Here is a 25,209-nt window from a genome sequence, read left to right as displayed (position 1 = left end):
GTGAAAATGCAGTCAACAAACTCTTAGTCCCTACAGTCCACACAAAAGCATAAATCTGTTTTTGAGTTTTACATGGTCAACTACATTAAACTATTGATGCAGGTAAGTGATGCTCTGCTGTTGCCATCTCCTTTTGCTCCAGTTTAGCATGTGTTTACAAAGGGATGCTGACCAACAGTGGCTTGAAATGGATAGGTATTAAAAGTTTGTTAGGACAACAGATTGCAAAATAAAAGCTTATTTTCTCACTCAAATTTCCCATTATCATACAGAGTATGAGCCTACATTTTTATTCCACCCTCTTCTCTGTTTGTTTCCCTTTCATTTCAAACTCATTCCCTCATCCATTAATTTACAGAATTAAGAACCGTAACAGAATTCGATTACCTCTGTTGTGTACTTTCCAGCAGTGTATGTCTGTGCCAAGCCATGGCTGCCCTGATTCTTCAACAGGAAGAATATGTAGGATGTAGATGGCCATTAGAGTGGCCATCTTCTAATGAAAATCAGCCCTTAAAGCTGAGCTTACCTGCAATAAGAGATTTGAAACTGTCTGATTCGAGTTGCTATTTTTAAGTCATAGGAAGAAAATCAATTAGCACTCTTGTCATTTAGCTTCTAAAGTCCATCACAGCAGCTTCCTAAAGCACAGGTAACCTCTTCAGAAAGGGCCTATTGCAGAGCATTTCATTTTTATTTCTGCACTGAAACAATTTGCTTTGTTGTGAAGTCTGTAAATCACTGAGAAAGTGGATGTTAAGTGATCCCCTAATTACAACGAAAAGCTAACTGTGTAAAGGGTAGTCGTGGTTGTCTTTCACTTCATCCTGTGCATGGATATCAAAGCAGCATGTAGAATCCCTTAAATATGCTCAAATAAAAATTTATAAAATTATATTAAGTGTTCTGAAGCAGTTTTCCTTTCTTGAATCCTGTGACATAAGCTAGTGAATTCTATACTATTACTAAAACAATCTATCAACACAATATTATCAGAAACTATCTCCATGTCCTGTTTTGTCTTTACTGGAGTATGAAGTAGTAAAAAGTACTGATGCCTAAAAGAGCACTACTGTGATGGTTAAAGAGATACTGTCAAAGGTAGGTTCGTAGTGAGTTCTCACCAAAAACACACTATTAACAAAGTCTGTCTTTTATGTTTTGTTGGAAAACAAAACAAAGAAAAACAACAACAAGAAGAAAACTGTCTCTTAGGCATTCAGGTCATAATCTGGAGATTTCCATGGATTTCACAAAGATTGAGAGGAAGACCTCCATTTTCTTTTCATTCAAAGGCCTTGCCTCTTTGTTGTTTGTTTGTTTGCTTGCTTGCTTGTTTTGCTCCAGATTTGACTCAGATTATAGTAGAGGAAGCAGTTTTGTTCAACCTAAACTGCTTCAAATTCTCTTGTGGCCTTCATAGTCCTAGATGTTCTGAAGAGAATTATCCCTCAAATCCTAGAAACATCTGATCCCTTTATTAGAACTGACAGGAATCTGGAAAAGATACCTCTTTCCTCCAACCTCCCCTCTCCATGTACCAAGTCTTAAATCCTAGCTGTCTCTTCATAAGCAGTGCTCTGATAGGAAAATTATATAACTTTGTTTTTAACTTTCTTATCTTTAAGATAAAAGTTTTGCGGGACAGTACCATTTAAAGAATTGCATGCAGCATTTTGTGTGAAAATATGCATAAAGTAGAGAACATTTTAGATAAATAATACTTTTCCAAGAATTTTTCTTCCAGATTGTGGAAGAGAGCCAGGGTGAATGAGGAAGCAATCCCAGAGATTTGTATCTGGAGGATGTTGGGAAATGTACACTTCTAACATGTGTGACAGCCTACCCTACTTGAGTGAGAGGTTCTGTCTACTTTTCTATATTCTTTACAATGTTAACAGCCTCTTTCATTTTTTTTTGTTTGTCATAGGATGGGGACTCTAGCATAACAATATTTTCTAGTGTAAGATACCTCTCTAACAGATAGCACTTCTGTATGTTCTGCCAATACACTGCTGGTTTTCCTTGCTGCTTTCTGTAGAATGTAGACCAGGAAGTGTCAGAATCTAGTAACAAAATTTACCATGTGCCTTCAGAAATATCTTCCAAAGTATACTGCTCAGATTTTTCTATACACTGTCTTTACTTCTGTATTACACTAAGGTACTTGGTAAAAATATGCTAAAAGAATAAATAAATTATGCTAGCAGTTGAAATAAGACATAGTAGTTTGTGAGTCAGTGAGAGTAGAACCAATAATAATGAGATGGATGAGGAGAGACAGTGCAAAGAATTAAAAAACCTCAGAGTCTAGCTATTACACTTACAGAAAGCATGATTGAGCTGTTGGAACACTCAAATACTTGCAAGTCATAAAAATAGAGTGGCCCTGAGTGCTGGCCAAGAATCCAGCTAGATTTCATTATCCTTTCAGACTTCCATGCTTCTAGATAAAAATGCCACACTTTATTCTTGTTACAGATCTAATATCTTCTTCCCTTAAGACTTTCAGTTTGTTTTATATTCTTACTATATGAAGAAAACACACACACACACAAGCACAAACACACACATACACACACACACACACCAAGAATACCTCATATTATCTTCCTGTTCTTATTTTATTTTTCACTTTCTCTTCCTGTGAAGTTCAGTACTGAATTGATGATGTGGGAAAAATGAAGTAACATCTCTGTGAGAAGGGAATTAATACCACCCTGTGGAGAACAGGAGCAGGTAATGGGAGGAGGGATTTGTAATGGTATTACTGGGAAGAGAGGAGGGAGGGTCTACTGCCATAGGGATGCAAAGTGAATGAATAAGTAAATTAATGAAAAAAGAATAGAGATAATAGAATACGGGTTAAGGTGGTCTTGGAGTAAAGTCATCTACCGTGGGGTATTAGTGTTCACATAGGAAAAGAGACCTCTCAACACCACACATAGAAACAGTTGACATTTGATTGATACATGCTACATATCTTCTAATCATTCAGATAAACTGACCCTTCTCCTCTGTTTGGATTAGTGTTCCCTCTTTCTTAATACTCAAAGGTCACCACAGCTTGTCATTCTTGTTAGGATACTACCATGCTGTGTGAGCGATCTTTTCCTCACTTGTAAGGTCCTCAGATGTAAGGTCCCTTGATCTTACCTAGTCCTCCTGATGCACTGTCATTTATCCCCTCTTCTTGAGAGCAAAATCCCTTGGAAGCAATAGTTTTATCCTCCTTCAGTTCTTCTCCTATCTTTCTTAAACTTTATTTCACACATGTTTTAATCCATACCTGTCATACTCTATGTCTGTTCCTAACCAGGTCCCCAGTAACACCACACTAGTATGTCACAGGGTCGGTTCTTGGTATTTAATCTCAGTAACATTTAGCTCAACTGAGCAATGATTTCTTTGTGTGGCTACACCAGCACATTGACTAGCTTACTATAGTGGCTGCTATTTTGTACACTTTCTTCTTGTTTCTTCAATGCATGTGTTTCAAAATATTTTGTTCTATCTTTATTCTTAAAATTCTTCAGTTTCTTGTCTACAGTTATCTTCTCTATTATGCCATCTCTTTGATATTATTGATATATATGCACACACACACATATATGTATATATGTAAAATCTCTGAACAACCAGTTCATAGAATAGATCTCCCATTTTTAGTATATCTTTGTCAAAAGCCAGTCAAAAGTATATCCACATCTTCACTAATTATTCAGCAGATTCCTGCCAAACCTGTTTATGTTCTCATTATTTAAATAAATAATAACAATATTTAGATTAAAAATTATAGTCATTCTTTATTTGACTTATCTGCAGATTTTTCCAGCTTTACTTAAAAATACACCTAACATAGTCACCATCTTTATTTTCATACCATTATCTTAGTTTTATCCATAATAGGTCTCAGCTGGTTATTAGAGTAGTGTCCCCTGGTTTGCTTCCTTTGCTTCTACCCTGAACTTTATTATGACTACCCTGCCTAAGTAAAACAGTAAAGATGTTTCATTTCATCTCATGTATCAGATCGTACCTCTCCTCCATGTTGCCACCAGAGAAAAATCACAGACTGCCCAGGGCATGACCTGCACCTCTGGATTTCCCAGCAGTTTCTGCCTAATCTTTTACTTCTTTGTTCTTCATTAAAAGTTTTATACCAGGTTCAACCTCCAGCTCTTTATTGTATTCATTTATTTTTCCATCTAGAACCCCTTTTCTCCAGCTATACACGTTTACCAATCTTCAAGTATCTTCTGTAATGTCAACAAACCAGGAAGACATAGCCTATGTTTCACAAGATAATGTATTCATTACCCTTGTCTCCCTACCAGGCTCTATTTTCTTTACTATTTCCTACTTTTTTTCTGCAATTCTCCTTAGTATCTGACATTAACATTCTTTTTGTCTCTTTTGCTACACAGCTCCAATTCTTATTGAGGACCACATTTTAAAAATTCTTCACAAGCCGGGCGTGGTGGCGCACGCCTTTAATCCCAGCACTCGGGAGGCAGAGGCAGGCGGATTTCTGAGTTCAAGGCCAGCCTGGTCTACAAAATGAGCTCCAGGACAGCCAGAGCTATAAAGAGAAACCCTGTCTCGAAAAACCAAAAAAAAAAAAAAAAAAAAAAATTCTTCACTGTATTTGTTTTTAGAACATTAGAATAGTGCATAGTAAATAGTATATAATGAACAAATATATCCAACAGCATTCAGAAATAAACAGAAGTCCTATCTATTCAGGAAATATTTAACTAGGCCTTTGTAAGTCATTAATAGCTACATGTAATTTGTGTATACACACACACATACTTCAAGGTAATAGAATTAGGTGGAAATCAGAATAGCTAGTTTCTAGTCTTGGAAGTGTCATTAACCAACTCTGGTTCTAAACATATTTTGTTGTTGTTGTTGTTGTTGTTTAAATTTTCTCATTTGTCAAGGGATATTATTTGACTAGACAAGCAATTCTTAATCTGGGGTCTACTGATAGCCTATAGGCTTCAAAGAGTGTATGTATCTTTTTTATTGTATGCAAAAAATTGACGCCATATGGAAATGTATTTATATGCTGAGTCATTTAAAAGAGCTGTAAAACAAAAACTGCTCTTGAAGGAGCTTTTGGTTTGGGAGGCTGGCACAAGAGATCAAACCCATTGTCTTGTGAGTTTTGGGTAAGCACTTTCTGGCTAGTGTATACCCCATCCCATTGAGGTTTCTTTTAATCCTAATTTCACATTTGTCTGAAACTTAAACTCAGGTATTGAAGATGCTCCAGTGTAGCTGTACATAGCTAGAAGACAGTCTTGTTTCTGCCACAGCCTGAGCAAGTCACCCTTATTCCAGTCAGTTTGGATTTACTACTTGTAAAATGATAGCACTGAGTCAGACAATTCAACGTAGCACTTGCTGTTTCTGCACCCAACTCAACAGAGACAGGTTAAAACAAAACAAAGCTGAAAACAACAAATCCCAACAATGAGTTGGACAGTTCAAGGTGGTCCCAGTTGCCTCAGGAGCTATTAAGGTCCCAAGAGTCCAGCACCTTGAATAGTCAAGAAGGGGTATAGCAGTTTCCAGTAGAAGACTCAGGGATGGGGTGACTTTTTCAAATATAGAACATGCCCTTAAGGTGACTGAGGGTGTAGATATTTATGGTTTCCTCAGAAGGACTCTAAATCTTTAGATGTATAACTCATAGATCTTTAAATAAATTATAAGAAATATCTCTGTAGCAGTTGAGAGGGCTTGGAAGGGTTAAATAAAAATGCACACTATAATGCTGTCTCTTTTGCCAGTCTCCATTTTGATTTCGTACTTTGGATTTGTACCACTCTTCTCTCAGCTCTTTTCCCCTCCCCCCTTTTCCTTGGTAGGCCCTGTTATAGTTGTATAGTTCTTTATAAGTGTGTGAAGTTTGTCTTGGAAAAGAAATCAATAACTAGATCCTAAGAACAAACATACACTAAAAGAGATTTTCCTTAAGCTTTCCCTCCCCAGATACAATAAGGGCCAGAGTCCAGCAGTCTGGGAAGGTTGATCCCAGCATAATAAGACCTTCCCTGCGCCACACTCTCAGAATCACCATAAAGCAGCTGGATGCCTTCACCTAGGGATTTCCATTGCATCTACTGGCAGGTGTTTTGTCTCTCTCGCTGAAAAGGGGTGTGTGGATATTAAGATGACATGGAGAGTGTCCTTGGCTAGTAGACAAGTTGTCTTCATTACTCTCATCAGGCAATAAGGCTGAATGGAGCAATTTTTCCTGAGCCTGGCCAGAACTGCGCTGTTCTTGGAGGGCCTATTAGGCTGCAGGTCACAGCAGCTGGAGCCCAGGCGCCTGGAGCTGGTCACGCGTCTGTGCTGTCCCGTCCAGGATGCACAATACAGTCATTGACTATTTATTCTCTTCGTACAACAAGGCTGCTGTTGCCTTAATTACAGGAACCTTCTAGCCATTCCTGGGATCTATAAACCACAAACGGACACTCCATGCCACCAACTCATCTCTTAACTTAAGCCCATGTCTCCCAGAGGCAGCTAAGCACAGTAAATGTGTGGTGTATGTGTGATAAGGTGTAGAGAGCCTAGGATGGTGAACAAAGTAGTAAAGAGTGAAGATTTGGCTAGGACTGAGTCAGATGTTAGCCTAGAATGTGTGGCAATACAGAGACAGTTTCAGGAAAGTTTTTACTCTTCTGGGATAGCAATGGCTGCAGGTAAAACAAAAACAAACAACAAACAAAATACAGCAAAAGAACAAACGCTTCTCTGCAGCCTGTTGGTCTGCTGTAGGGTGAACAGAAGCCTCTGCTTCCAGCCCTTCAGAATTAGACTGGAGTGCTCCTGGGACTGCAGTTGCCTCTAGGCTCCACTGAGTTTAGGAATTCCACCTGGCCTGCTTCCTATTACAATCCCTTTGAAATTTGTCTCCTGGGCTGATATGCCGAGCCTGTTCAAGCTTGGCCTCTCTTAAACCTCCTCGAGAATAGTAGCTCACCAATGTACTCTGGGGGGAACTGCTAAGTCTCCACTCTAGTTAATATTGCAGGGCTGAGGATAAAGTAGCAAAGGTATTGAATACATGTTGACTTTTCTGACCCAGAGGAGAGCAAATCCTGGATTGTTTGCAGAAGCTAATCGCTCCTCCAGAGAAGCCTGAGGAGTCTAGTGTGCTCTCTGCCTCCTGTCCCCACCCCTGATTCCAGAAGAAACCCTTGGGAAGACCCTAGGACTTAGGCACCCTCCTCCTCCCACTTTTCCTTAAAAACGTCTTTCAATATCTCATATTTAAGTACTTCTAGATGCTCATTTTCCCAACCATGACAGCTAGGACTCCAGGTTCTGTGCTTGCCAGGCCTCAAATTCCCTCAGAGTTCAGAAGAACAAAATCTGATATTAAGGGGCTAGACCTGTGCTGAGATTTCCTGACAGCCTCTTCATGTTGAAAGTCCATTTCTTTTGCTAATGGACACCAGGAGATACCAAAACCCATCTAGCTTGAGAAGCAGGATAGAAGTAGAAGATGCAGAAACCAAGATGATCCTCAACCAACCTGAATGGGAAATGCAGTAGTTGAACCAAAAGGGTCACTTTGGAGACAACCAGCTGCTTCCCAGATGCTGGCAACATAGAAGTCTCGTTGCCATGGTTTCAGAGCAGCAAAAAAGCAGCCACCCAGAAGCAGAGGCTAAGAGTCCTTATACCCAGTGTAGCTTCTCAGAGCAGGCAAAATCAATCCTTGTCCCTTTTGCCTTACCCATTATCATTCAGAGCTTCTCTGTCCCTGTTCCCCTATGCCTGGATGTGGATGTGCTTGCTAGCAGGAGACGAAATCAGGGCCGAGGGTTCCGGAAGCACTAGGTGGTCAACACCCGGAATTTTCTCCCTGGAGTTCTTGAAATAAAGAGTGCACCGCGCTCTTGGGTGGGCCTGGGTGCCCTGGAGCTAGTAACAGCAGCGGGGAAAGAAGCGCTGCGCCTTTAAAGCAAGAGGAGAGAAACCCCCGCCAGGAGGCGTGTCTGTCTCCAGCGCCACCGCTGCGGCTCCGCGGTCTCGGTCTCCGCCGCCGTCACTTGCGCTCTCGCTGGCGGCTGCGTGGCCGAGGCTGGGAGCCGGGGACTTCCCGCTGAACCTCCTCCTGCCGCAGCTCTGAGAGGACTACTCCAGTCCCTACCCTCCCTCTTCACCCTAGCGGCAGGTAAGCACTCTCCAGCGGTGGACCCTCCCTGGAGCTCAATCCCAGGGCGTTCGCTGTGGGTCCGGAGGCACTGCGGACCCGCGAGGAGCGCTGGCCGCGGCCAGGAAAGGAAGAGGGGAACCGCTGCCCGGCTGAGTTCGTGCGCTCCAGGCACCTGCTGGATGCAGCCTCTTGGAGGGCTTTGTCTCACTTGCTACAGCCAGTGCCCCGCAAGGATGAAAGTGGCTCATTTGGCTCCTGGCGCGCTGGTGTTCTCCACGTAAAATATTTGAATAAGTCGATCTGTCAGATGAGTACTCAGCTACCGGGACTCAACGCTCAAGGCGAAGAGACGCAGGAAAGCTGTGTATCTTTGTGCCATAACAACTCCTCATCCCTCTTTCGTCCACCAGTCCCACTATCTCCCTGATTCATAACTCTGGGCTGAGAAAGTTGAGATTATTTTAACTGAGGACAGTATTAAAAGCTTCTGGAAGAAAAAAAAAAAAAAACTCTCAGGGCATCCCACAGGGGTAAGGACTAACTGCATCATTGAGGTGGATCATAAAGATTCAGAACTTTTAACCAACCACATTTCCTCATATTTTTATCTTCAGGAGTATCAGAAGGGTGTGTGTGTGTGTGTGTGTGTGTGTGTGTGTGTGTGTGTGTGTTGTCTGTAGCAGTAGTAGCAGAGAGAGAGAGAGACAGAGAGACAGAGAGAGACACAGAGAGAGAGAGAGAGAATCAAACAGGACTAATGCTTCTAAGATGATTTTGGATTTGGGGGTTGGAGGATATTAGAAACTACCCTCTGGTAAGGAAACGAACAGATTACCGTTTATCATTTCTTCATCTTCATACTGTAAGTATCTCTCATCAAAATTACCTTATGGACTGATTTTTTTCATCTCACAAGAATATGACTAATTCATTTAAATAAGTCTGCAGTTTAGTTGCTGGAAGATGTGCAATTGCATTTTAATTTGGTCTTGTTTTACTTCCTTACTTTATAACTTTGCAGAATAGACTCCTGCAATAATCAAGTAAGCTTATGAGCTCTCAATGTCCTTAGAAACTTAGGAGTTAAAGAATTGAAATGCACAGGGGAGGAAAAGACAGAATATGACTAAATAGTAAAATATCTATTTTTTTTTAAATTTAAATCCACTGAAGATTGCACATGCTGGATTTTTTAAAAGGATCTTTACCGACACAAGTCTCTTTGGTTCAATTTCTTAATTAAGATACACTTTCAGCATCTAAATGGTAATTAAAATTAAAAATATCATTAGCCACCAACGTAGCAGAATGTTAATACCACATTTGGTAATGTGTTTAGAATCCCAAGGAATAACAGAAGTCATAGATGTGTATGCAACAGTGTGGTTTCAACTGATCTCTGTCTTGGACTTCATTCTGTTTCCCCTTTAATGTCATGATTGAGTAGGCTGTTTTTTTAGCTAAGCTTCAACACAATAGGCCACTTGCATGGAATAACACCTTAGGTGTTACTATACAGTGAGGTTTCTTAAATGTCCCATAACAGCAGGACCACAGTGAGAGGGTCAGCAGAAGCCTCTCACTTGTGTGAGAAAATCTAAATGCACTGCATATTTTCTGTGGAAGAACATTTGAGATGGTTTTAAAATTTAGATTATTCTAGAATACACATTTGCTGTCTCTAGCCAACGTATAGGAATTGTCTTTTAAATGTTCTGCTATAAGGATTATTACACATTTGTTCATGCCCCAGCAGGTGGCAGCTAACTAGAATAAGATTCATTTTCACCCGGAGACTAGGAAACTAAAATTGCTTCTAAAGTAATAGGGCCCAAGAAGAAGAGGTCATTAGTGTCAGGTAATACAGAAGTGTAGTGAAAGATGGAGCTAATGTCTTTGGTCCTTCTCACTGTTGATGTTGTTGTAGGAACAAGCTTTGCATGGACACAATATACATTTCCCTTCTTTATTTTTCATTGCAGGCTTGATAGTTCTTCGTATCAGTCTTCCCTGATATTTTAAGGTTTTATTCTAGACATAGCTTTTCTCTGTGTGAGCACACATGTGTGTGTTTGCCGTTTTTCATATCTTCTTTGACCTTGGGACCCTCGGAGCTTTAGCTCCTAGCAATAAGGATTGCCATGTGGTTGAAATAACTGCAAAGCAAATGAAGGCATAGGACAAAGCACACATTTTAATGATCACTGAAAACCTGAATCAAGTATTTTTTTTTTAATTTTCTATTAAGAAGTAAGCAAATATAGAGCTGACACAATTTTAAGATAATTAAATGTGATTAGTAAGATATAAATTAAGAACTATTAATCCTCAGAACTATGATGATAGTGTCAGTATTGAGGAGATACTTCCAATAACTTCAAAATATCCATATAGTAATTAAGCATCTTCTATAATGCTAGATCATTGTGTGTGTGTGGTGTGTGTGTGTGTGTGTGTGTGTGTGTGTGTGTGTGTGTGTGTGTTTGAAAGGTAAATTTACTGAGTTGGTGCTATTGATCTGAAGAGTGAAGCTTAATAGAAAGGACTATTAATTTGTTTTCCCTCTTAACAGATGGAAATCTGGAGGCGGGTGATTAAAAGTGATAACTAATAGTACATTTAAGAAATGTTTTAAGCCACTGAATATTGACAACATGCTTTAGCATCTTAGAATTTTTTCATGCTGATTTTTTTTTTGTAAGTGAAAATGAATCCTTTAGTCACCCTGGAGGGTCTCAAGTGAATGTCAGTGGCTTTTGTAGTAATACTGACTGCAAAGAGATCACTGTTAGTATGTCTCAGATGTGTTAAACAACACATGACTCACATTGAAAGACACACAAAACACATTTCACAAAGCTGATCTCTTGACTGTGTGTTCTGCAATGATTCAAAGTACTTGACTCTGTAATAGAAATATGCACACTGTCACTTCAAATGGCATGCTATCCATTCATTTTATTATTTTCAATAACTGAGAATAAATTTGTCTGAAGTGCTGTCCAAGGTCCTGAAGAAAGGTTAGTCCCTGGTATCACAGAAGCTCCATTGGACAGGTGGAGTTGGTATCTGTTAAGTTAAAGCTTTTGAACTTAGTTAATGACTATAAATGAACCCAATTTAAGAGATGTGTAATGTTGGTTCTTTGAAGATAACTTAGTACTAGGGAAAATTTTATATTAGATCTTTGTAAAGTTTATTTTGCATGAATTTCATGAACCCAGGGCTTTTCTTTTACTTTCCTACTAGATAACCAACAATGATGCCACATAAGTACCTGGCAGTGCTAGTTGTAAGTAGGCTCATGACAACTGCTATGACAAATACTGTCATGTTAAAAGAATGCATGAAGAAGAAATTGTGGAGTGCTTACTGTGGCTCCATGAAATGCTAGCTACACTGCAAAAATTGCAGAAATTTGATTACAGCAGAACATGCTCTTTTCAGATAGTAGATATCAATTATAGCGGGAAATGAAAGCAACCAAGAATATGTATTTTCCCCTGGCTGTTGTTATTATCTCTACTAGAGTGAAGAAGTAAAATGAACAAATAGAATGGGGAAAATGAGACAGCAAATACAAGACAGGATATGTTGGGCTTCAGCATGTTTTATAAGTGATGTTTCAAACATGGACTGAAGGAGTCGCTAGATACCCTTGGTCTCAGCGCGAGGTGTTCCTTTTAAAGTGCTCAAATAGTGGAAGTGTTTGATGGGATTGCTTGCTGGACTGCAGAACTAGCTTTTCATGATACTTATTTTTGACACTGCAGTTATGCCTCCATCTTTTAAAAAATCAATGTCTGTTAGTGCATTTGAAAGTGTATACTTTCTCAATCAGCATTTTCTGATAATGTGTTAAGTAAATATATATAGTAAAAGCCTTGTTATGATGAAATGAATACATTGTGGTGTCTTCTTACTATGTAGAGAAAATATAACCATAGTAATATAGAAACTTAAATAGTATTCATACCACTCTTTTAAAATTAGATAGTCTTCAATATGATGAACTTGTAAAATTTTATAAGATCTAACTTATGCTCTATTTGTTAATAATGAACAGAGATTAATAGTAAAATACATGTTCAACAGTTTGCCCTTTGCACTTCTTAATAAGGTTATAGTGTCATCAATGATGTAGTTACCCCTTTCCTCATTATCTCTTCCTACTATTGTAAATGGTAGTAGTGGATTTGGGGATAACCATAATCCTTGGGCAGTATATTGCCTATTCAAAAAAGTCATATTAAAAGAAATGTGTATTTCTATAATTTTCTATTGTATAGATTGCTACTTGTGAGTCAAGAGAGGAAGTGAATTTAAAAATTCTCATCAGAAAACTAGCCAATGATGAGAATTTTTCTAGACAAAACTTTGATCTGATATTGCATTTTTTAAGGAAAAAAATAAACTTTAAAAAGGAGAAAATGTGAGCTCAAAGCCTTTGGAATATGTTACTGCAGCTAAAACACCATTGCCTAGTATAAGATTGTCTTAGGTGAGATATTCCCTCATTCCCCCCTAAAAATCCACCAGGAGAAATTTTTCTTCACTAATCAAGAAATGTTCCACTCAAATTTAAAGACCACATTCCGCTCTCTCTCCAATTGCATCCCACTGTGTATTTATTCTTTTCTACTCAACATTTAAAAGTACAACTCTTCCGCAGCTGAACCTCAAGTTAGATTGACAGCACAGTCCTCTGTTTTAGAGCATTTTCTTTTTTGAAATACAACTCCTAGGCAAAGTGACTTTGACTTAGCTAGTCAATTATTAAAATTAATCTGCTGATTGTATGAAGTCTGTTTGCATACACCAGGCACTTCTGTAGGCTCTTACTAAAAATCAAAGCAATTTTCACCGAATCATGTAATAAATCTTCCTTCTTTGCTACTCAAGGCGGGCTATCAGAACGGTTGCATAATATATATTGGGAAGCTCAGTGGCAGGAAGCAGCTATCTCAATTTTTCTCACTTTATCTTGGCCTAACGTCAGAAGCTGTGCAGCAGTGCAGTGGAATAAGGGCCTGGTGAAACCCTTGCTAGCAAAGCTCCCTTTGTGTTGGGACTGTGGCTGGCTTTAGATACCTAGTCCTTGCAGGGCTGGACTTCCTTTTGATTTTCCTCTTCTTGTGCTCTCCCAGGCTCGCGCGGCTGGACATTGTGCTTGCTGGATTTTTCCCGGATGCTCCCAGACTAACATGGATGTCCCACCATCCCTTGCAGTGGAAGCTTGCTCCTTGGCGCAGTGAGTGAAGAACATGCAGCGACTGCTAATGGGTTTGGGAAGCGGAGACTCCTTCCTCTTTCTGTGACCATGCCGTGATTGTGTTTGCGGCCACTATTCCACGCATCCTCCTTCTCGTCCAAGCCCGGAGCCTAACGCTAGATCGGGGAAGTGGGTGCCGCGCGCGCAGGCACAGAAACATCATGAAGATTATTTCCCCAGTTCTAAGTAATCTAGTCTTCAGTCGCTCCATTAAAGTCCTGCTCTGCTTGTTGTGGATCGGATATTCGCAAGGAACCACACATGTGTTAAGATTCGGTAAGATTCCCCGCATCTCACAGTCGCCTGGTGTAGGCTCAGAGGCGCCGGATGTAAACAGGCGGTCGCTCTGCCTGGCGTGGGCTTTCCACTTCCAGACCCGCTCCCTCCCGGGTTTTAAAGACCGCCCCCTGCTTTCATTTATCCTCTCTATCTTCATTTTATTTTGGGTCTCGGGAGGGTGAAGGAGGTGCCAGTGCGTGGTACTACTAGCTGGAAGCATCACCTCACTGTAGCCCGCCACGGGTATAGCAGTGATGGGGGGCCCCGACCAGCCTAGGCTGCTTTGGTCTCCCTGGGAACCTCCAGCTGTCTGGGTGCCGCGGTCTGAACCAAAAGGAGATCTAGGGCTGGCAAATCTGCAGCTTGTGCTACCGAAGAGTTAATGTCTGGTAACTCTTCCCTGAGTTGCATGTGTCCGCTTCTGCCGGGACCTGCCCAGGTCCTCACTTGGAACCCTAAGGCACCAGTCGGTTTGCTTTCTTTTGTAAGAGAAGCTTATTGGTCAGTTTAATCTATTTCCCCCCCACTCCTCGATAGTCTTTCTGATATGCAGAGCTTTAAGAAATATTGTTGTATAATTTCAGGCTTTATTAGTAACGGGAAGGTGTCACTCAGCGCGCAGCGAAATAGCGCAATCATGACAGGTTTCTTGTTTGTTTTGTTTTTTAACTTGCTGAGTTCTTTCACAGCTCTCCGCCCCCCCCCGCCCCGCCCCCGCACAGAGTCGGGGCTTAATAAATAAGGAACCTAGTAACTGGAGGCAGGAGGAGGAGGGGTGTTGAGTGTGTGGGTCTAAGTGCATCTTTGTTTCACTCTGACATGGATAAAAGACCCCAGATAGTCACATTTGAGAAGGATTTATAGCTTTCCCAAGAATATGGGCTTCTTTTTCCCTTGAAGGAAAATCTAAACGTGAGTTTCCAGTATATTCCCTGGTCCTGTGGTTTGCTTGAAGGAATTGAAGTGTAGGAAATGCTTGGCTGCTCAGGATGACCAACTGGGATATTTAGTAAGAACAGAACTCATTAGGGGAAGTTCCCTAAAGAGGGGCATTGGGAAAGAGTCAACAGGGCAGAAGCTCCCACTCTGTGCTGCCTCTGTCAGTTCTAAGGGAATTTAAGCCAGAGAGGGTAGGAAGCATGTAATACAGAGTATGCGTCTTCGAAATAAAATTAGACACATTAAGTCATTCTGTTTGATGTATAGCAGAGGTTGCCTGCCCCTTCTGTAACACTTGCAGTATCTCTTATTTTTTCCCAAGTGATCTTTCTTTAGTGATAAAATTCACTGTCACCCCCAACCTTTGTGGAAATAAAATAGGAATGTTCTTCCATGTATATGAAAAGGTAATATGACTGGTAATAACAAGAGACAATAGAATATAGCTAGATTCTACCTGGAGTATTTTCCTGCTTTCTTCTGCCTTTAGATGGTACTTAAGCATGTTGCTCTTAGCAACAAGCATCCACAGGAATGCTTGCTTCTTTAGACAGGATTAAAGAAGTCCTTATATTCCTGGGAACTGTGTGTGAAGTATGTGTGCTACAGCAATTTGGCCACTAATATGGGAAGTACTACACTATGGAATTTTAACTCTTCTCTCCAACACACACATTATTTTGAGTGATTCAAAGTACATAAGTGATCTTGTATATCTTCTTCTGTGTATCAGTAAGAATGTACGTGATTGGGGGAAGTGGTATCTGAAAACTGCCACTAATACTCTCAAGATTTAATTATTGCTGCTCTGGTCTTGAAGCACAATAATTGCTGAATCATTAGATTGTTACATTTGCTGATCATTTCATATCTTCATATTAAAAAGAAATCTTGGCATCTGTGGCAGTGTAGCAGCTTTCCAAAGAACACATGCTCGCACATGCGCGCAAGCGCGCGCACACACACACACACACACACACACACACACACTCACACACACACTTTTTTCTAGACAAACTCTAAGAATGTTCTTAAGAAACAGGACACTAGGCAAAGATCTCCTCACCAGTCCCTTGACACCCTCGACAAACATCCTACTTAGTAGATGATCTGTTTTTGTTTGCTTGTTTGTTTTGTTTTCTACATTAGCATCAAATGTCTTCCACTTGGAGATCCATTTTCTCTAAATCTGACCTGACTTGCCAGGAATGTTTGTGAACAGTTGTAATCACTGGAACATTTGCCTGTTGAGACTATTTTCATGCCGTGGTGGGAGTTTTATTTTATACTGGGGTAAAAATGTACTGAGTGGATTGGATGGTTCATTAAATGGCTATAAGCACCTCTTAAAAATGTTTATTTTAAACTTTCATTCTATAAAGTTCAGACATTTATGCCCTCCTGCCCTGGGAGGAAAGCATTAAAATTGTTGAGCAGCTGTCCTTGGCTGTGGTGGACAGCTGGGTGTGGGTGAAAGCCACAGCCTTGCCTCAGGTGTCTCCCAACAGGCAGCCTAGAGTGAGGCTCAACAGTCTATCCTGGAGAAAGGCTTGGGGCTGCCAGGCTTCTGGTGCTATGGCAACCATGAAGCTGGCTTGAAGCCATCCCACCTCTTCTTCCCCTCAAATGATGATGAAAATTCACCCTCATAAACTATGTGGTATTCTCCCCGAAGCCAATAGATCTACCCTTTCTCTTCCTTTCACCTTCTGGTAAGCTAGGCTTTCCCACATCCCAGGGTGTCTCTGACCCCGGAGTTTCTTCCTTTCCCTGCCTATTAACTTCTGCCTTCTCTAGGCCATCCTCTCACTCTCTTTCTCCCTGTGGCTTTTCCTCTCCCTGTGGCTTTTCCTCTCTGGGGAGGGGAGGTGTGGGCGGGGCTTGTGATGGGCGTGGTGGGAATGTTGATGCAATCTGAGTCTAGGCTACAGTGAAGCTCAGATACTCAAGAAAACTTTGCAGCTGCATGGCCCCCTTTTCTTACCCCAGGCCAGACTTTGGGCAGGTTGTGCACTCTGAAAGTAGCTGCTAGGCAATTTACTTTGCAGCACAGACCCTTGGGCACATTCCCAAAGCTGTAAGGCCACATGGGTTAGTAAGAAAGTCTACTCAAGTGTTGGCTACATGTTACCTATTGGCTAGTGGAATTAGAGGCCTTTTGTCTTGAGTCTCAGTTTCACCACCTCGGATTTTGAGAAACAACTGGGCTTCTTCAGTGGGTGTGGGGTGGGTTGTGGTGGAGGGCAAAATTGTTTTCCAGGGGTAAATTGTGCTCCAGAAAGTCAGGCCCACAGCCCAGGTCAGGTCAGACATCTGCAACCTTTCCTGTTGGGTTCAAAGCCCACCACTGCCTCCAGGCGTTTCTCCAGACCTTGCCACACTCCAGTGCCTAGCCATATGGAAATGAGACATCTTTGTTCTTATTCAGCTGCATCTGAAAGTGGTCCAAGGAGATGCCCAAGTGGGTGTTGCCCTTAGAATGAGACTCAGGAGCAACAGCATTGCCTAAGACATTTCTTCAGCTGGTCTTCTTTTGGATGCTTCTGCTCTGCTCTGCAGTGTTCCCCCACCCCACCCCCACTCCCTACGAACGCACAAATTGCAAACAGGCTTCATTTCTGCTCTGGTTAGCCTCCGTACTCTGGGCTGTGTGGCTTGTTTGAGCATCCTCTTTATTGGCATCACCGCCCAAAGGATTACTATCTCTGATCTTGAGGTCCGATTATTATTCAAAGTCTTAATCTCAATTGCAATTTAGGGCACCGGGAGCACAGACATTAACCAAAACTTTGAAACCGAACAGTACCTTTTAGACCTTCCTTTTCCATGCTCCTAGGAAATGCTGTCACAGTTTTTACTACATTTTCTTTTGACCTTTTATTTTTCTTTAAGCCAGTTGGCAGAATGGTTTTGTTCAAAAGTTTTCTAGTTTAGGTCTTCTTTGCCAGATGCGCTGGTATTTTTCTGGGCACTATACCTCAGTCCGCTGCAGCTCCACCTTTGTATACCTAAAGCACAAGCCCTAGGAGAAGACAGGAGACCAGGGACAGTCCACTAAAACACACACCGGAAGGAACAAAGCCGGTTCTTGTGGAAAAACCTCATGTGCTCCCAGAGACAATGCTTTGTGACAGATGTACTTCACCATCGAGGAACTGAGTGCAGTGACTGGGAGCTGGGAAGCTGCCACTTTCCACAAGTTCTTTGAAAGAGATTTTTCTTCCTTTGGGAGGTAAAGTGGGAGGGAAGGAGGAGTGGCCTTATGTCTGGGAGCTTGAGGACTGACTCTTGAGAGAGGAGATGGGAGTGATAGCAGCCAGTATCTCTGCAAAAGATAAAATTTGCTCATCTGAGCTCTGGATGGCAGGAGAGGGAAATCTTTGCAAGGATCACCAACAACAGGCACGACTTTTTATAAAGATCCGTTTTTCTGATCCGTTCTGGCTTAGTTTTAAAGCCTCAAAGAATAACTTGATATGATCCATCAAGGGAGGCACGATCATTTCAGAAAAATGACTTTGAAAAATGATCTTTCCGTCCTCTAGAAATAGCTCTCCACCCAGTCACGTGGAACGCAATGTGTTTTCTGGCTTTGTAAGGTTGTCGTTAAGAAGTGAACACGTTTATTTATCAATGGGCATTTCTTCAGAGAAGTTTGGCTTTTTGGTTCATTTTAAGTGATCAGCACAAGTGTGTTCAGTCCCCAGTGCTCAAATGACACTGTTTCAACATTTATTCTGCTAGGAATGTTAATGCCAATTGCTTCACAGGAAGGGGAAAATGCTATAGGCTGGTACTCCTCAACCTCACTAATGATGCAGCCCTTTAATACACTTCTTCATGTTGTGGTGACCCACAACCATAAAATTATTTTCATTGCTACTTCATAATTGTAATTTTGCTACTATTAGGAATTGTAAATATTTTTAAGGATAGAGGTTTGCCAAAGAGGTCACAACCAACAGGTTCAGAATCATTGGTATAGATGAATGAGGATGTGGCATAGATTATCAGTTTTTTAATAGCTCCCAGATTATAAGGTATTGTCTCTGATAAGATAATGTGGTCTTTTATGGTATTTAGTTATCGTAATTTCTGATAAAATGGTTTTCTCATTTGTGGTTAAAACCTCACATTTACATAGATAAATGAATTGCTGGATTGAGGATTTACTCTGCTCCTGTAGCCTCATTTCTATACATTTCTCAAAAAATATAATACCCATTTTTACACAAGGAGTCCAATATAGTCTACTGTCTTTGAAATGTATTAGACTTAAAACATTTCTGCTGCATGCATACTCCTTGAGGTACACAGATCTTTTTGCTATCATGGTAGCATGTGTTGGGATATAATTGTTGCATGCTTTATATTTGAGTAGTTGACTTTTGTTTTCTAAGGGTTTTCATTTTGTAGTCCACTTATCCAAGTATTAGAAGTACACTTCTAATGAATGAATATTAAAGTCTCAATCTTAGCAGAAAAGGGAAGGTCAAAAGTCTTCCAAAAGGAAGGAAGTAGATGCATATTGAAGACTCTAGATTAAACAAGGGAGAGGTAGACTTACATCTGATAACATCACACGGCTTCCTGTTTTTCTTTGCTGCTTCTGCTGACAATTGTGTAAGGTAATTAAATTGGCTGATTGAAGTCACAGTGGTCATGGGGCGATAAAGACCATTTGGATTTAATGGAATTTAAAACAACAGAGCACTGAGCACAACTCTTACCGAACAAGAATTTTAATGGCCCATTCATGGTGCTGACTAAATAGAAAGCCCTTAACAAGTTTAATTGAAAGGGCAAGGCAGATTAGCACTATATAGTCTTTATGGTTGAAGATTGGGGAATTAAAATTATCCCTTTAAAAGACTCATTAATGCATTATCAAGATTTAATGTAGGTTAAATAAGTCTTCCTTAGATCTTCTTCGTGTACTGTGAACCTAGGTTTAGGACCAAGTTTCAATAAAGAAATATTTTTAAGAGTTGACTTAATAAATGGAATTACAGGTCTCACTCATCTCCAAAATCAAAGAGCATTTCAAATTCTTTGAGTATATAGAGCACATAAAGGGTAAGTTTCCAGGATAAATCATTCCTTTGTTGTAAAATAAAATGAGGCAAGCAAACAGGCTTGACTTCTCTTTGCTAGTTTTGATGTGGTCACTGTTTGTTTGTTTTGTTAAAAACCAACCTTGCTTATGGTAGGGAGACTATAGATAGCAAAGGAATCTTTTCTTTCTGTAGTTTCATGACAGTAACAGTAACAGATATTGGTCCCTTTTGTGCTCTCTTTGAGATATTGACATTGGTCTTACGGCAACATTTGCAATCTGTTTAACACCTTAGTCACGAAAGTTTTCTCTGGCCCACTCCAGTTCTACAGGAACAACTTCTTGTTTTGCATTGGAAATTCTCAGGTGTGGTGAGTCCCAAGACAAAAATCTAGATTGTGTCTGTTAGCCTCTTATGGGCTCATTCATTGCACCAGTCTCATGTTACCTGGAATTGCCTACTTGAGGTTGCCAATTCCTTGGATATACCCAGAGAAATGTAGAAACCTCAATTGCTGTTTGTAACTATCCAACATTTTAATTGTATGCAGTCTTGGAAATTGTTTTGAAAAATCTGAATTAGGTAAAATAAAACCATTAGCAGATAGGATGGATCCCCAAAGTCACCAGCTTTTTTTCCCCCAGCCTACTTCCTATTTATTATTCAGGCTTCCTAAGGCTCACTTGGTCTTCTCACTGATATATAAACAGAGAAGCTTATTTGCCTTTTGGCTCACATCTATTACACCAAACAATTAGCTAATCTGATAAAAATCAATTTTAGCAATCTGAGTAAGTGCTTAGGGAGGACTCATAAAACCTTCCTGAAATGTTTTACTTTTTAGATTTTATTTTAGCTTTCTATTTGAACATTGAAGATTTTCTCAGTGATGGTGGTGTTCAAATAAAATTTTGGTCTTGTGTTATTTTTATTGATCAATGTAAACCATTTATTCTCCAATTAAAACAGAACAGTCTCTTCTATATTTTGTAGAGAGCTAGTTTCCTAGCCAGTGGGACCACGGGTGAAAATCTGAAAAATTCTCTGAGGTTTTGTCTTTCAGATGTGTGCCTTACTGGTGCATGTAATTTTATCAGTCATTCTTTTTGACTAAGTTGTCTTGTTTGCTGTCTCCCATGGCCTTGTTTTAAGATGAGCATATTCTGGATTATACTGTGTAGTTAGGATGAGTTTGTTAGATTTATCAGTTCAGTATGTGACCGAGATGCTCAGTTACAATGGATACTGGGTGGCTAGGGGAATACTGAGTGTTTCGCACTGATAGCAACTGGTGGCTGACAAAGGACAGAAAGTAAATGACACAATTTCTGGATTTATTGCTACATACCTCAGTGTTTTGCAAATTTGTCTTTTTAAAACAATTTTTTTAGTGAAAATCTTTGAGCATATGTGATTATTTTAAATACGCTGTTAATGATGTTATATTGACATATTTTTACCAATCATTAAAAACAAACAAAAAAATGTTTTACATTTTCCAACCTTCTTTTAAATCCGTTGGTTACCTTCCCTTCATTGAATTAGGGGAGCATTTGGAAGGCATTGCCTCTATTTTCCATTTCCAACTCTAGCTTGTCTATCTTCTATGCTCTGGGGATATTTCTTGCTATAAACTGTAAAATAAACAAAGCAGATAGTGAAGAAAACTTCTACTTTTGAAGTTCTAGCTCATTCATAGACATTTAGTTCCTGGGATGTCGGCTTTTTTGATCTTTCTTTTTTACTTACTAAATCATCTGCCTTTGTATGAACAATATATCAGCTCCTCACATATTTGGGCCCTTTCTTCCCTAGAATGAAGAAATGAAACAGGGATTTTCAGGATAAATGAAAACTGTAGGACCCTAAATTACATGAACTGAGTAGACTTCAGAGACCAATACTAGTGGTCTAAATTTAGGGATGAATCCACTGGGACAGTTAAGCAGCCTGCTTGTGGTCTGGCAGATTTTAGGCTGGGCTCGTGATGTGTTTCCTGTATTATGTCATTCTCTCAGTGTAATCTCTGCCTCCCTTTGCTTTGCATCAGTTCCAAGGGAAAAGAATGGATTGCTTTAGCTCCCTTGACATTTGTGTTCTTTTTTTCCCCATCTTTTCTTTCACAGAACATTCTTACAGGTTATTAATTTTGTAGCTCTCTTCATACTGTGCTTGCCTTCCTTTTCCCTGTGCTTAAAGTTTTTGTCACATCTATTCATTCAACAAACAGGGTCAGGCAGTTAAGAACTAGGATTCAAAGACTGATTTGTTGCTGTAAAATTAAAGAGAAAAGGGATATGAATATTACATGCCATTAACATGGTAAGTATATCAGAGTCTCCTTAGAAGGAAGTTATTTTGCTTTTGCATTTTTACAGTAAATGAGACTTTTGTTGGGGCCTGACAAACACATATATGGAAGAGGATGAAAAACTGAGGAAGAATTAAAATGGAAGAACTTAGATATGAATTAAAAGGAAAACTTCATGAGAGTTAATAGACAGGCTCTATGGTGACATAAATACCACTCTGATTGTGTAGTGCTTTACTATCTGGGTTATATGGTTTGAACACCTGTGTAGATCCTGGAAAGCCACTAAAACTGAGGCAACACGCTGCCAAGTGATATGTTTTTTTCTTTTGTCATGTTCCTAGCAAAGATGGACTTTTGAATATTCTGCTGAAATGAATGAAGGACCCATTCTTGTATTTTTATCACTGAAATCTTTAACAAACTAGGTGACTGGGATATGTATCAGTGGTAGAGTACTTACCTACCTAGTGTACTCAAGGGATTTAAACTCCAATACTGAAAAAACATTCTTCATATGAGACTGCAGATTGCATTAGTCATGATCCCTGGAGAAAGAGGAGCTACTTAGGGAGAGCTATCTGCTTTCCTCATTATTATTAAAAAGTGAACCTTATAAAGAGGCATCATCATAGCCAGTTCCAGAATGTTTGACCAAATGTCTGGGTACCCTGTGCTTCATTCACATTAGCACAGAAAACAACCCATCATGAAGGTTCTTATGGAGCAAAATTCTGACATGAAGTAAGGGCTGTTTCATTTAGTCGGTTACAAGATGAGGTGGTTAAGCTAGGAAGAATATTAGTTAGTCTGAAGGAAAGTGCATTGAAAGACAACTTACAAGTATTATTTCCTTCTTTAAGGATATAGTAAATTATCTGCAGGGAATTCTAAGTATTTTATGCCTTGGTCTAAGACAGCTCTAGTATGTGAAACATCCAGCTTATATCTCTTTGTGTAATTAATGATTATATACATCATTATGAATATAATTTGTGTCAATTCTTAAAAATTAGTTAAATATTTAAAATCAAATTTAAAATATTTCCGTGAAATGGTTATAATTATACATGAACTCAAGAGCTTGTATTGTGAGTTTAATAGTGTAGGTTCTAATCTTATGGTAGTCATAAATTAGGAGGTATAATTAAATCTCCTTTCTGGAGAATGTTTATTACTTTCCATCTGTTAAGCTTCAAGGGTGTTGGAATTAACAGAAAAATTCATAGACCTTCACATTTTTGTCTGTAAAGTTTTATTCTAATTGAAGTTATGTTGGTGATTTAGTATGTATATGTGGAATAATCTACTGTTTGCTATCACTCATGAACTTTTTGCTCAATTTCTTAAAACTGTGTCTAAACATTAAGGTAATCTAATGCTTTAAATTACTCTTGATAGCCTTTTTGGAATGCACCAGAATCTATTACAAACAACCAGAAAATGCTTTCTTGAGTAACAGAACCAATTTCTTTCTGGTTGATTAGTTTTATGGAAGAGAAGGTCCATAGTTTCTGCTTCTTTTCTATCAGCACTTTAATTGTTCTTCTCAATATCCAGAATATAAGTAGGAATCAAAACAAAAGAATAATCAAATAATTCATGCTGATACAGGTAGCTTAAGGCTTTCTATTTCTTCACAAGAACCTATACACACAGACTATTTCTGAAAGGCTGTGCTTGCTTTTGTCCATGGTTTAATGTTTGTTTCTCTGTGGTACGTGACAAAGTAGTTTTATTCAGTGCTCAAAGTGTGCTAGTGACTGTGTTTTGGCCATTTATAATGAATCGAGAAAGTTTCAAACATTCTAATATGCAAAATTGTTTGAGATGGTCAAGAGGACCTGTTTTATGGTTTTGGTGAGTACTTCAACAAGGAGTTGTCTTAGGCAACATTTCAGGACTCTTCTTTAAGGTGAAGAGACTGGCATGGTCCTAAGACTTTGCTTCCTACGACTACTCTGAGGTACTATTATTTATCTATTTAAAGAGGTGATTGATTCTTGAGGAATGAGCATAGAGGCTGTTAAGAAGAAATGAGTGATAAGCAGCCAAATTCTCTCAAAAATTATACCACATGGAATAAGTAGATCATTTGGAAAATAAAATGAACTACATATGATGTTATATATAGAAAATTATATGTTTATTTAAAGCATTTATAACAGATTTTTATTAGAAAAGTTTTCTGACTGTTGCAAATACTTACATTTGTTAATTAATTAATTTGTCTTATGGTTTCTTCTTTTCTGAGACAAGGTCTCACTAAGTAGGCTTGAGTGTCCCATATCTCATTAGGTCACTAGGTACATCAGGCTGGCCTCTAACTTGGAGATTCACCAGCCTCTCAAGTGACAGGATTAAAGTGATGTGCCACAATTATATAATAGCCATTGAGTTTTTAAATGATTGGTTTTCAAAAATGTCAGAGGCAGTCATGAGTTCCTTTTTGTTTTTTTTACATGAAAGTAGAAATAGACTAAATTCTAATATTATAAAAAATATAAGCAATTTTAAGCTAGGTCTAGATTTTTTTTATCTGTTTCACTCATCTCTGGTTCTTTTCAAATTCTTTGTCTTCTTTTAATTCCACATTAATATCATTTTAAGATCTGGTCTAAGTTTTGTTTTCTTCAAATGCTAGATTTTTAGACAGGTGTGCTGCCACATAAATGCAAGCACTGAGAAGACAATTTTCTTGGGTGAATAATTCTCCATATTTTTCTCATATCAGAATTGGAAGAGGATAAATACTTTAAATCCTGATGCCAATGATGAGGTTTCTGTGGTTGAAGATGACTTAACTTTTTCATGGACTTGTGACATTTTTCCTATTTTTTTTCTTTAGTTTCTTTCCTACAGTACTTGAGAATTTGTAGTGTTATTTTTTTTACATTTCTGGTTGAATTTATTTCTCAGTATTTTCTACAAATCTCATAGCTTTATGGCATAGGCCTTTCCTTTCTTCTTTTCTTGTTCCCTCTAAGTAACTATGCTTAACAAGACAAACCTTTCTAGGTAGGTAAATAATTTTCTGAATTAGGTGGATTTTTATAATTTTTAAATAAGTTTTCCTGTATTTATAATTGGCAGGTTGGGTTGACAGTTGATAGTTACATCTAAGTTATGCAAAATAATGAGGACACTTGTCAGAAAACAGCTGGGG

General features: G+C 39.2%; 1 protein-coding gene across 3 annotated transcripts in view; it reads left to right on the top strand.

Annotated features, from left to right (window-relative positions):
• The first annotated feature begins 7,955 nt into the window (after nt 1-7,955).
• The window catches only part of Grik2 (glutamate ionotropic receptor kainate type subunit 2), a 700,738-nt gene continuing 683,484 nt past the window's right edge, over nt 7,956-25,209 (top strand). The window contains exons 1-2 of one of the 3 annotated variants that reach the window (XM_021173658.3): nt 7,956-8,203; nt 13,333-13,733. In XM_021173658.3, coding sequence (XP_021029317.1) covers nt 13,619-13,733 — 115 coding nt within the window. In that variant the 5' untranslated portion in view covers nt 7,956-8,203; nt 13,333-13,618. Of the gene's footprint in view, nt 8,204-8,895; nt 9,048-13,332; nt 13,734-25,209 lie in introns of those variants that run through there. The other 2 variants (XM_021173659.3, XM_029482440.2) reach the window with 2 other exon arrangements.

This window comes from Mus caroli, unplaced genomic scaffold (genome assembly GCF_978045245.1).
Source record: "Mus caroli unplaced genomic scaffold, Mus_caroli_1 scaffold_9, whole genome shotgun sequence".
Taxonomy (NCBI): domain Eukaryota; kingdom Metazoa; phylum Chordata; class Mammalia; order Rodentia; family Muridae; genus Mus; species Mus caroli.
The sequence above is the reverse complement of the archived record's forward strand: the minus strand, read 5'-3'. Positions and strand labels throughout refer to the sequence as shown.